The following is a 13,667-nucleotide window of genomic DNA, read 5'->3' as shown; positions in this document are numbered from 1 at the left end:
GGCCATTCAAGGATATTCCACTTCTTTGCTGCTGGGTTGCTTTGGCTGTATGTTTTGGGTCATTGTCTATCTGTAATATGAAACGCCTCCCAATCAATTTGACTGCATTTAGCTGGATTTTAGCAGTGTCACATCAGCGATAAACACTGTGTCCAAGTGCCACTGGCAGCCATGCACGCCCAAGCCATCACACTGCCTCCACCATGTTTTACAGATGATGTGGTATGCTTTGGATCATGAGCTGTTCCACGCCTTCTCCATACTTTTTTTATGCCATCATTCTGGTATAGGTTGATCTGACCAAAGAATGTTTTCCAGAACTGTGCTGGCTTTTTTAGATGTTTTTTTGTAGCAAAGTTCAATCCAGCCTTTCTACTCTTGGGGCTTATGAGTGGCTTGCACCTTGCAGTGGACCCTCCGTATTTATTTTCATGCAGTCTTGTTCACTTGGTTGGCTGTTGTAAAGGGGTTTCTTCACCATGGAAATGTTTTTACGATCATCCACTTGTCTTCCGCGGACGTCCAGGTCTTTTGGCGTTGCCGAGTTCACCAGTCCTTTGTTTCTATCTCATGATGTACCAAACTGTAGATTTTGCCACTCCTAATATTGTAGCAATTTCTCGGATGGGTTTTTCCTGTTTTTGCAGCTTAAGGATTGCTTGTTTCACCTGCATGCAAAGCTCCTTTGACCGCATGTTGTCTGTCAAAATCTTCCACATACAAACAACCCCCCCCCCCCAAATCAACTCCAGGCCTTTTATCCGCTTAATTGATAATGACATAACAAAGGAATTGCCCACACCAGCCCATGAAATAGCTTTTGAGTCAATTGTCCAATTACTTTTGAGCCCCTGTGTAAAAAAAAGTTCCTTACATTTTTATGCAGTTTTTTTGTTCAGCCCACTGAATTAAAGCTGAAAGTCTTCAGTTCAACTGCATCTGAGTTGTTTCATTTAAAATTAATTGTGGTAATGTACAAAACCAAAATTAGAAAAAAGTTGTCTCTGTTCAAATATTTATGGACCTAATTGTATGTCAATCTGAGGAATTTAAGGATCTCATATGCAATGTGATAAGTAGTAATAAGCTGCCTCCATATACAGGAAAATGAAGGTAAAAAAAAAATACAATGCTAGGACTCGCTGTGGAAGAGGAGTTTTAGGGGATACCTGTGGGTGATACCTGTGCAAACTTGTGAAACAAATGTATCTGTGCACAAAAAATTCTACAAAGATTTTTAGCTAAATTTTTACAAATGTTTGTTTCAATCATAATTACAGTGTTTTTAGGTAGTAGGGTATTGTCTTGTTCTGTATTTTTTTATGTTCTGTATTATGTCGGGTTTAAACATTGAGAAAGTTGTCACTATTTATAAATCTTATCTATAATTGTTATTGCATTCTCCTTTATTTCACTACATTCTGTGTCGTGTACTGGAAAGATCATGCTTTTTATTTCTTGCCCATCCTTCTTGCTTCACCCTCTCTAATTAGTTATCTGTCAGCCTGTGACGTATAAACATAAGCTGTGAAAATGCATGCCCAACCCCTAACAGTACAGTATCTTGCTGAGGCTTGTTTCTCATCCGGCTTTACCTGAGTCACTTATTACCCATGAACTGTTCTAATGTCTGCTGCCTGGCGCATTAAAAAAAAATGCATCTGAACTGGATATTCTTTATATTCCCAAGTAAGCATTCACTAATAGCTCTGTTTAAAGTGTATAAATGAATGATAACTGGCAATAAAAAAGAAATTTTAAAGAAATTTTCACATCTTTTGAGAACTATATTTACTTTTTCACTTATAACAAATAAATTTATTTTTTCCAATATTTAAACATAGGTAAATAAGTATTTTGAACATGCATTGGATTTCTCTTTTTGCTGTTTATAATTTGTAATCCCCTTTCTGTAGGAAAAGTTTTTCCAATTAACACAAATTATTACATTTAAACTTTTTATGAATGCCCAGTAATCATTTTATCTTCTTACAAATACATTTGCTGGCCTTCTAAACAGTTGAAGAAAAAAGTCATTTTTATTTGTGTAGTGAAAATCAGTAGTTCAGGAAATGAAGAACAAAATTAGATCAAAGGAGATATGATAATTTGACCTTGTGATTTTCTTCACCACCACATTCTCGTTGCCCGTTTGGGATAACTTCAAGTTTGAAACCTGCAGTGCTAAGTTCTTATGGTTTTTAAAAGTAGGAACACACTCTCTGTACATAAATATACATTTTTATTTGTGCCAACAGCTTTGGAATAACTCGAGTATATGATGGTATACTTTAAATGAAGAGTTTTGTGTACTGCAGTATTTCCCTCTGGCTCTGAATACATTCTGCAGCGCTCTACAAAATCACAGGATCAACAGATAACTTTCATTTCAGCTCAATGCAGAGCAGGTCTGGTCTTCAAACAGCACCCTCTAGTGGTGACATGAACATTTTCACATGGCCACGACATTATTATTATTATTATACAGTACTTAAATAGCGCCAACATATTATGCAGCACTGTACATTAAAGCTACATACACACACGCAATATTTATCGTTAGTAAACAAACGATTAATAACGATTATTCACAGTATAGTTTAGCAGTAATGTACACACACTGGATACAATCGTTTGAACGATGCAAAAAGTGAAATGTACCGGAGTAAGTGTACGGCAGAACCATCCACGATCACTGAACGACCGTACACACAAATAGTGAACGATTGTCCCCCAATCAGATCCACCGGTACGGTCGTTCATTTCCAGTGACATTCCTCGTTCATTGTCATTGGCCAGCCGTACAATTTTTTTTTTTTTTTTGCTAACTATTATCGGACGATCGGTCGTTAATCATTCGTTTCCAACGATAATTATTACAAGTGTGTTCGTAGCCTAATTACTAGTTGCAGACTTTATTTTTATTCTTTTGAACTTCTTGTTCAAAAATTTGTCAAACAAGTTTTATTTTATTTGGTAAACAAGAATGTCAGGAATTGCCCAAGAATCACCATTACAACAAACTGCTAATCACTTATACTCCTGCTTGCGTTGGTGATCAATCGCTAATATTTTATGCTATGTGATTTAACTGCTGCATTGTATGTTGTGGCAGAATGTTTGATTTCACTATTAGGAATCTTAGCTCAGATCAAAAGTATTATGTAACTAAGAGGTAAATCTGTTCACATTTATTATTGTGAGTGAAAGACTGAAACAATTAGTTGTGTTTGACTACAAATTTTGCATGCTTAAGGCTCTATGGAGAACTTCTCTGAGCTCAGTCACAGGCCACTTTAAGGTATGTATGAAGATAAAAGGTTGTTTTTTTTTTCCCCCTATAGATGACCTTTTAGATGCTAAACTAGGTACTGTAAAATTCATTTATATGGTGGGGAACCTATACAATTTACATTAAAATGTCAATATTTAATTTTTTTCCCTTCATTTTAATTGGAAATGCCTTTCATGGCAGAATTATGGTGACTGCCCTTTTAGACTTTTCGTGGAAATTAGCAGTCTGGTGGCCGATCCACCTGCATCTTTTCTTTGAGTCACTGATCCTAAATTAGTATACAAATAAAGTCATAGTTCTGATTTGCATGCTTTTTCCAGGTCACTTACTTTAACTATTGAAGCCAACTAAAGGTGCATACACACTTCCAATTTTTATCGTTCCAATCGAACGATCGATTGGGCAAAAAATCGTTCGTAAAAAAGTAACCAACGACGCCGACGAACGAGGAAACTCGTTGGAAACGAACGACGATCGTTCGTAGATATCGTGCAGGATCGTTCGTCGTTCGTTTTCCAACGATAATAATTGGAAGTGTGTACGTAGCTTAAGGTAATTGGCAGTAAGGGTGATGTCTCCTATATTGGTTAATTTGATGTTTACATAAACATTAAAAGCAAATTTCATTAACTTAGATGTGTTGTATTTTCAGATTACAGACTTTATATCAGTTTGGCGCTGTTACTCTAGCAATGCATTTACATCCAGAAAGAGGATGCAGAACTGTACAATGCTATTAATAAACACTTGTCCTGTATTTCATTGCTTTAATTTAAAACAGAAAAGTCATAGCTAAGATCTTTTTGTCCTTTAGACTCATGCTGTACTCAATGTACTCTCTGTGTAAATGGACCTTAGACTTAGAAAACCATGTGTGCACACTTAAAAAGTAATTTTCTCTGACAATTAACCATATCAAAGTGCAGATAAAGTGGAACTAAGATTAAATAGAAAAAACTTACCTTACAAGCCCCCAATAAACACACTTACCATGTCTTGAATGACAACTCTTTTAAAATGCCTGCTCAGCAGTTTTCAGCAGTTGAAAGGAAGCATTCTGGAAGCATTTGAAAAGACAGGTTGCAAAGAAATAATGCATTTCTGCAACTCTGGACAAATCTTATCAGTGTTTTTCAGGATTTTTTTTTCTAAATGCTTCTTAACTTCCTGTCATCTGATTGAAAAAACACTTCAACTACCAGTAGATGAAAAGTAGTTAAAATTGGAAAGCAAGAAAGCCGTGCATACAGTACAACCATTTGTGTGAAAAAGCCCTAAGAGACAGTGTTCTGTCAGAACAAGGAGCATGCACTCATGTGTGCTTCAAGCTTTCAATTAAGTTGTAAAATAATATTTCATTGGTATGAGAAACTGTGACTGGTAGCAGACAAAGTAATGGGCTGGGTAAACATTTGTTTTATACTTTTACCTTTTAGAATCTATACAATGTTTCAATTTCTCCAATATTTTGTGGTAATTACAATTTCACTGCTCAGTAAGGTATAGATAAATGTTTTGAACATCTGTACTTTTCAGATTCAGTTTAATACTGAAAGTGTTCCTTTGGGGAGGTTTCTTACGACAACAAAACCGGAAATAAGGAGAAATGCCTTGATCGGTTATTACTGAAGTCTCCTAACACCTCATGTTCTGATGAGAGCAAGAGCCTGGTGGGAGAAAGAGAGAGATTTTAGTCACCATCACAAAACATTATTCTTTCAAACTTGGACACACACAATTCTCCCCCACCCCCAACATCGTAACTGATCATTCTTCTGTATGAACTGTACATTCTTCTGTAGGTTTAAATGCACAATATCCATCATGATTATGTTTGTGACTAATGAGTTTGCCTGTCTAACCAGTGTGTTATCTGGTTGATACCCAAATATAACAAACTTTGATGAGCTTTACAATGATAAAACAAATAACTCTAAACCATTTGTTATAGGAGGATCCCTGTCAGATTACACCAACAGATAATGTATAGTCACAATCTATTCATCTGCTCCTGTTTGAATGCTTTGTAGAGAAAAAAAAATGTTCTTTAGGCCTATAGCAGATCACATTCTGCAAATTTCTCCCCAGAGGGTTTTAGCCGGTTGCTCCGCACGGCCGCTGTGAATACCCCACCCATCTCTTCCTCGGCAGCTTTATTTCTCTGCACGGATCTCAGTAAGGCTGCTCTGTGCTCAGCTGTCATCTGTTCAGAGGATTGCTGCTGCCAATGAGAGGTGAGCACAGAGTTCAGCCTTCATGTGAATGAGACACAGGCAACCCTGTCCCCATCTGATAGCACAAGCTGGGATTTCTATTTAAAAAGAAAAAAAAAGCTGCTTGTAAAATGTATCCACTGCTAGAGCTGTGTGTGAAGTCTACGTGTCTTTATGCATCCTCACTGCTCTTTGTGTACAAACCTCCATATCTCCTAAACTGTGTGTCACAATGGTTTTCAGGGTGCACATGGGACCCTCATAGATACTAGTTACTACAATTTCAGCCCCCCAAATTTAAAGCATTTCAAGATAATGGGGTCACAAGTGTAAAATGTTGTGAAAATTGAACTTTGGGGTTGCTGTTTCAGAGGAAAGTGTGCCTTGGAGTCCTAAAGTGAAAATGCAAATTGGGGACCCCGAGGCCACTAACATAGCAAGGAGCATTGGGGTGGGCCCTAAATATATACCTACCTGTCACAAATCTATACCTTTGAAACTACTGTCTGCTTCTCTTCTTTGAACTCCAATTTCTCTGAGGTGGGGGGTACAAAACTGAAAATATAAGTGCAGTGGCGGACACATTCTCCCCTTACAATCTCATTACTACAGCATCATTAGAATATAAAACACTCTGCCCATCAAAATAGGTTTCCCTGCCCTGTTACCAATGGAGAGGTGTAAGAAACCAAAAATATAGGTACAAGTGGGGAACATTTGTTAACATCCCCTAAAACGTCATCACTATGGCATCATTGGAACATAAATTCTGCCCACTAAAATTTTTTGGGGTTCAGGTACTGGTAGGTTACAGTCATGTGTAACAAGGTTTTATTTTAACATTTTAAAGGACAGTTTTTTTTTTTTTTTTAATGTTTTAATGATGTCTTGGTTGATGAAAGGTGATGGTCATAAGTGTCTCCCACTCCCACCTATTTTTTTGTTTCCCTGCACCTGTTAATTCTAGAAAAATTTGGGTTTGAGGTAGAGATGCAGACAGATATGTGTAACAGAGCAGGCAGCAAATTTTGCTAGGTAGAGATTTATGTTCTCATAATGCCATAGTATTTACATTTTAGAAAGGTTTAGCAACAAGTGTGCCCCACTTGCACCTACAGTTTGTTTCCTATGCCTCGACATGTACCTTAAAAATGTCAAATCAATACAACCAATGGTTTAGGAGATATGAAGGTGTGAACACAGCGTGTTATTAGGCTGCAGGATATGACAAGCAGCTATTACACATACACACACATCTGACACACTGTGGATAAACCCCACAGTTTTTTTTTTTGTTTTTTTTTTAATAGAATATGGACAGTGATGAGAGGGGGGTCACTGTCTGTCTTGTCCCCATCTGATATCACATGCATGATGCTAATAAAGCTTTACAACATTTTTAACATTATAATAAAGAGTGACTGTTTTATATGCATGTTTTTATATTTTTACTTTTTTGGGGAGGATCTCTCCCTATCAGTCTTTACTTCCATTTCCGTAAAGACCGAAGAGGAAATCCGCAGCCTCCTAGGATATCTGTGTCACATATCCCGAGAGGCTCTGCACTGCTCCTTCGGTGCATGCATCTTCAGAGGCTTTCTTATAATGTAAAAAAAAGTGTTCATGCGCAGTGTAAGACAGCACTGGACGTACAAGTGAGCATTGGAGAAGAGGTGGAAGCTGAGCCAGCATGGGTCTGCTAGGCTAATTTTGTAAAAGGATCAAGTGGAAAAAAAGAATGTTTTTACAAAAGTTCACTTTAACTAAATATAGCCTCAGGAGCACATCTGAAGTTAGGCTGACTTCACACTGGCAGTGAGGTTATATTTGTCCATTCCTCATGCCAGGAACCACTGCTGCTTAAAAAACTGCTAGCTCTGAAAAAGCCCAGCACTTACCGCCTTTTACCAATCCTAGGTGCCTAGCACTTACTGCCTGTTACCAATCCTAGGTGCCTAGCACTTACTGCCTGTTACCAATCCTAGGTGCCTAGCACTTACTGCCTGTTACCAATCCTAGGTGATTAGCAGTTGCCAGAAGTCACTCAGAAGGGGTAAATGTTTTTTACTGCTAATTTGAACTAAGCCTAACTTGTTACACCACATTCGTTATACTATTACACTACTACAAAGGAATACACTCTTAAAACTTAGAACACTAGAAGTTGGGTCACAATACACAGCATAGGACAGTTGTGGCAAAATACATATAATGGAAAAATTGGATATACTAACAGGGCAGGCATTACAAAGTTGGAACAAAGTATAGGGAGAAGGTAGAAAACTGAAACAATAAGAGGTTACTGAATACCCATGGCAGAAACAACTTGGAGCACTAAATTTGCCATGTTTTGCCACACTCCTTTTTTAACCAGCCGGCTACAGCTTCCCACCACCTGGCTGAAAAAAAATTTCTGGGGAGAACCATGTTCTGGTTTTGATGGAATTGAACACATCCAGAATTCAAATGATCTTTACTGTTGGGAAGCCCATGGGGCAGACTTCCTACCACTGCATCTTTCTTTGTTTTATTGCTGTAGAGTTTGCACTATAGATCATGCAAGTTTTTCACTGGCTAAGGGGGTAGGGGAGGGTCATTGAATAAAGATATTTATGTAAATGTTGTGTATGAAAGAAATTGCAATTTAATGTTCCCTCATATTTCTTTACAGCCTGCATTGGGTCACACAGACTCAAAGGCGAGCAGTGGTAACAGCAAGCCCAATATGCTGAGATGTCGCCCTTCGATACCAACTTCAACAGATGAACAACCACATATTGGAAACTATCGTCTCCTCAAAACCATCGGCAAAGGCAATTTTGCCAAAGTTAAACTAGCACGCCATGTTTTAACTGGAAAAGAGGTGAGAAATGTTAAGAGGCATTGAATTGTTTTTAGTTTATCGGCACTGTGTCTGCGTTTTACTTCTCAATAAATGTCAGGAAGAGCTGCTATATGCTACGTTTCTAATAACCACTAAGGATCAACCACGCAGAACACGTAATCTGATCTCTTTAGTATTGGTACTCAGGTTACACAGAACCTAAACACACTGCAGTCTTCTCACTTGATTACCTGTTTTAAAATGTTTTTTTTTTTTTTTTCTAAAACAGGTTTTTAAATATGAAGAGGAAATAATCCAGAGTAAAAAGAGACTAAGGTTAAGATAAGAGGAAGGAAAGTGTAAAGTATCTGTATTGCAGGCAATGACCAAAGTCAACGTGGGGGAAGTAACTGTACACTGAGAGTCAGGACTTCCAGAAGTTGCCTTGAAGAGTTTACATGACAATGTGATTACAGTATAGAGTCAAATAACCCAGCTATTAGAGTGTAGAGGAAAGTACTGAAAACGAAGATAATAGAGAAAATATCTAGTAGTAGTTGGTCATATTCAAATGGACTTGTTTTTGAATTGAAGATGTTCCGCAGTCTATCAAAGTGGCTTCTTCACTGAGAGTCTAGAACAGGGGTCGGCAAACTCTGGCCTTTAGGCCAGATACGGCCTAACCGGTAGTTCGTTCGGGCTTAACGCCCCCTGGCCGATCCGGAGCCACGGGTTGCCAGCCGAATCTGCCAGGGGGCGTTAGGAACTACCGGAACGGGAGCTCCGGTGCCGCCTCCTTACTCTTTCTCCGCTATTTACCACAGCCGGCGTTAATTCTTCCGCCTCCGCAGTAAATAGGGAACGCTCCCTGAAGGTAATTCCCTCTCCTCCGCAATGCATACAAAGGAGAAGGATTTCACTTTAGGGGGTGTTACCTTGTGGTGGGCAGAGCCAATAGGGCGGGACTCCGCCCTAGTGTGCTCCCGCCCACCCCTGAAATGGCCTACTAGCCATAAAAGTTTGCCGATCCCTGGTCTAGAAGCACACTGGGCCTTTTAGGTCTACAGTGTTAGATTTTCAACTCCTTTACAGGACTCCATGGACCAATTAGGATCCAGTCGCATAAGCCACCCTGCATGATGCAAATCCTGCCCCAGCAAGGTCTGGTAGTGAAAACTGTTTCTGTCTTTGAGATTAAGGCACCTGCATTATATTAGTATGGCCAGCAGTGTTTGCTTAGAAGGGAGCATATGGCGCCTGATCTCCTGTGCACACCCCGGAATGTCCAAGACACACACATGTCTTCTTCCAATTTACCCATGTAAAAGACAGTCAGTTAAAGGTTCAATAGACCTGTCTAACTCTAAATGACCTTTGAAGCATCTCAAACTAATGTCGGACACAATTCCTGATCCCCTGTGCAATGCTTAAGGCTGGAGACACATGCTCAATCCTTCCAATACTTTGTGATTTGATATTTTAAATAGGTGATACAAGAACAGTCAGTCTGTAACAATCAGATACCTGATCACGTTTGTTCAAATAAGAGGTTTACAACGAAAGTTGCTCTGTTGAGTGATATGACACTACTGTAGAAAAAAAAAATAAAGTATTATTTTTCTAATTTTTTTTACTCTAATATTTCAAATAAGCAATGTAATGATATAAAAACTTTTTTCAGGTTGCTGTAAAAATTATAGACAAAACACAACTGAATTCTTCCAGTTTGCAGAAGGTAAGCAGTTAATTACTTTGTAGAAATATTGATGGTCTCTGTGTGAGATGTGTGGAATATAATATATTGTTTGCAAATCATGTTGGTTTGTTGTAAAATTCTAATGGATTTTAGGGAGAATGAGCTGCTGTAATATCTATTAAGCACACTGACATGTTGATAATAAATCTCTCCTAAAATTACACAGGAAAACTATACTTTTAACTGTCTGTTGAAGTCACTGGTTTCCTTAAATATATAAACTTGTCCCTTTTCAATATCTAAAAGCTTGTTCCTTTCAGTTTTGGAGAATTAATGTACCTTACAGGCCTTTGCCTCTCATCTGCTCACTTCAGATGAGGTTGGCATTTCTAAACAAGCCTATGGAAATGCTAAACCAGTTTGAAGCAGGGTAAAAGCATGTCAGCAGTGGTCCACTATGGATTAGGTGCACCTTTCAATTCTGTATGAACCTGCAGAGCTTTCCAAATTATTCAATGATTAAACAAAAAACAGCTGTGGTGTTGACTTCTTTACAATCTGAGGGTTTATACAGGGGAATGTGTTAATGTGCCTCTTGCCCCAGGGCCATCTTGAAGGGACACTAGGCTTGACCCCAGGATATAATATGATGTCATTAAGTGAAAAGTCTAACCCTAATTACCACCCTAATTACCAAAGAGCATATACAATACAGCTACAGCTCAGCTAATTCAAGAAAGACCATCCATAGCCAATTTTTAAATAAATAGCTTTTTGCAGTTTTGATTGAAACCTACCTTACATGAGATATTATGCATTTATGTGAGAACTATGCTTGGTTTACAGCAAATGTGTTACTAAAAGTTATGTTGATTTTAAAATCTACAAGCACATGTAAAAGCTGTTGTAAATTGTTTTTTGTTTTCTCCTAAATAATTACTTTTAATCGTGTCTAACAGCTCTTCAGAGAAGTACGAATTATGAAGCTTCTGAATCATCCTAACATAGGTAAACTCTCATACTTGTCTTATTGCTTCTGTCCAGTGTTTCTCTAAATATGACGAGTCATTTAACCCCCCTAGCGGTATTGCCGAGTGTGACCCAGGGTGGATTTACCATGCAAAAAGCGGTAATCCTGAAACAAATACTACTTACCTTGTTCCGTTGTTGTCCCCTGGCGTCCTGCTGGTCCCTGCAGCTCCTCGGGACACGTGTTCTTCCTCTTATATCCAGCCGACGTCTGCAAAGACGATCTCCGGGGTTTCCCGGTGACGTCGGTGCATGCGTTGGTGCGGAGGGAAATTTCAAAGAAATCTTTATATATATATATATATATATAAATTATACATGCTACTGTACAGTTTTATTACATGTGTTCACTATTTTTCTTTTTTTTCTTTAACAGATATTTTTTTTTTATTTCAGGTTTATTAAATTATTAATATTATTATTATTTTATTAAATATTGGACATATTTCGGTGAGTTTTGCCTAAGAATTATAGGCCCACAATGCAAATCAATTTCTATGCAAAAAAAATGTAACACTTTTTGCGTGGAATTACGGACTGAATTAGACCGCTAGGGGGGTTAAGTTAGAGAACATCAGCAAATTATTTGTAAGATAAAAATGCCCAGCGATAGAAAATCGGCTTGTTTTAATATCTTTCAAAAAGAATGTGGTGGCATATTCACCCAAGGGTGGATCTCGAAGTTCCTCCATGTGCTAAGATGACTAAACCTCAGCTGGAGTTCATTCATTCCGCATTTGCCAATTACAGTGGCTGAAGTTGCCAAACCTGGAAGAAGAGCATAGTGCTTGTGCAGGAACTTGTAGTTGTAGTAATTAATTTGTTGTATCTAGAGTTATCATTTATGTCCTGCTGCTTTCTCTAAATCTGATGTCTTTTCCTCTAGTAAAATTATTTGAAGTGATAGAAACAGAGAAGACATTGTACCTTGTAATGGAATATGCCAGTGGAGGTTTGTATTTGTTTTCTCTGAAAATCTAATGAATTTATTATTCTTGCTAAAACCAGCATACATGATTTACCTGTGTGTAAACTGGTATTAAAAAAAGGTGGCATTTTTCTTTCTATATATATTTAAATGCATTGTGTCATGATTGATTTAGGCTTTGAAATATAATTTTAAAAAGCTATTCTTTATGATTGAAAACAAACGTATCACCACCAAGTGAAAGAATTGAGAATGAGGACCATTCAAAAAAAAAAAAATGTATCTGTTTGTTAGCCCATCTCTGTTCCTAAATGTTTTTTGAGAATGTAAAAGTACATTTGACCATCTCCGTTCCCACAGTACAATAAAACGAGCACTTTGGTAAATCACCAAATTGGTTTTGTGAGGGGGTGCTGAGAAGTGTGGGGGCATATGACTGCCTAATAAATTAGTATGTAACTGTGCAAATATCAGAGGCACAAGCAAGTTTCACGCCGTTGAAGTTATGGGCCCCCATGAAGTTTTTGTTTCCCCAGGGAAAGTGAGCAAGGAACGTTCACTCTAAGATGTCACAAACACTGGGGGAGAAGTGTCCTTCCTACAGCACTGTCAAACCCCAACTGACCCAGCAACCTGCGATGCTGTCAATGAGCTGATTGAGGACCAGCGAATATCGGCAAAAAAGATAGCCCAGATACTTGACATCTCATGGGAGCGTGCTGGGTTTATCTCCACCATCCTCGACATGCGCAAGCTTTCAGCCAAGAGAGGGCCGAAATGTTTGAACAGTGATCAGAAGAAGGAACGAGTTGAAGCATCCAAAGCCGTTTTGGCCCGTTTTGAAGCTGCACAGTACTTTCTGGCTAGGTTAGTGACTGAGGATGAAATCTGGCTCACATCAATGATCCTGAAACCAAGGAACAGTCAAGCTAATAAAGCGATGGCGTCCATTTTATGGGACAAAGACGGTATTCTGTTGGTGGACTACCTACCTCAGGGCTCTAGTATCACCGGACAGTATTATGCTAACCTCCTGGACCAGCTGAAGGAGGCAATTAAGAAGAAACGCCATGGAAAGTTGACCAAAGGAATCCTTTTTTTGCAGGACAATGCACCTGTGCACACATCCAATAATGTGGCTGCCAAATTGAACACCCTGAGTTTCCAATTGATCCATCATCCCCCTGCTCACTTGACCTGGCCCCTTCGGACTATTATCTGTTCCTGAATTTTAAGAAACACCTGAAAGGGCAACATTTTGAGGACATTTATGACGTCAAAGATGCTGCTGAGAGCTGGTTTGCGGCCCAACCAGGGGACTTTTATTTGAACAGTCTAGAAAAGCTGCAACTACTCTGTACCAAGTGCATCAGTCTCAGGGGGGAATTTGTTGAATAAATGTGTTATTTCATAACTCTGGCTCTCTTCTTTCTGGGCAAAGCCAGGAACTTCTAAGCACCCACCTGTAAATATACCACTTATGTGGAAAAAGTAATAACATTTATATACATAAAATAAATATTAAATACTTTAAACATTTACTAACATGAAATTATCAGCTCTCATTCTGGTAATTTATTGGACTACATAATCTCTTTTCAGGTGAGGTTTTTGATTATTTGGTTGCTCATGGAAGGATGAAAGAAAAGGAGGCACGTGCAAAGTTTAGGCAGGTGAGTTCA

At 38.4% G+C, this 13,667-nt stretch overlaps 1 protein-coding gene across 7 annotated transcripts in view; it reads left to right on the top strand.

Annotated features, from left to right (window-relative positions):
* MARK2 (microtubule affinity regulating kinase 2) overlaps window positions 1-13,667 on the top strand; it is an 80,591-nt gene that overhangs the window by 40,238 nt on the left and 26,686 nt on the right. For all 7 annotated transcript variants that reach the window (XM_072421429.1, XM_072421434.1, XM_072421432.1 and 4 more), the window contains exons 2-6: window positions 8,180-8,371; window positions 10,014-10,067; window positions 10,988-11,036; window positions 11,944-12,009; window positions 13,588-13,658. In XM_072421429.1, coding sequence (XP_072277530.1) covers window positions 8,180-8,371; window positions 10,014-10,067; window positions 10,988-11,036; window positions 11,944-12,009; window positions 13,588-13,658 — 432 coding nt within the window. The remainder of the gene's footprint in view (window positions 1-8,179; window positions 8,372-10,013; window positions 10,068-10,987; window positions 11,037-11,943; window positions 12,010-13,587; window positions 13,659-13,667) is intronic.

Source organism: Pyxicephalus adspersus, chromosome 9, assembly GCF_032062135.1.
Source record: "Pyxicephalus adspersus chromosome 9, UCB_Pads_2.0, whole genome shotgun sequence".
Taxonomy (NCBI): Eukaryota; Metazoa; Chordata; class Amphibia; order Anura; family Pyxicephalidae; genus Pyxicephalus; species Pyxicephalus adspersus.
This window is presented reverse-complemented; position numbering and strand designations above follow the sequence as displayed.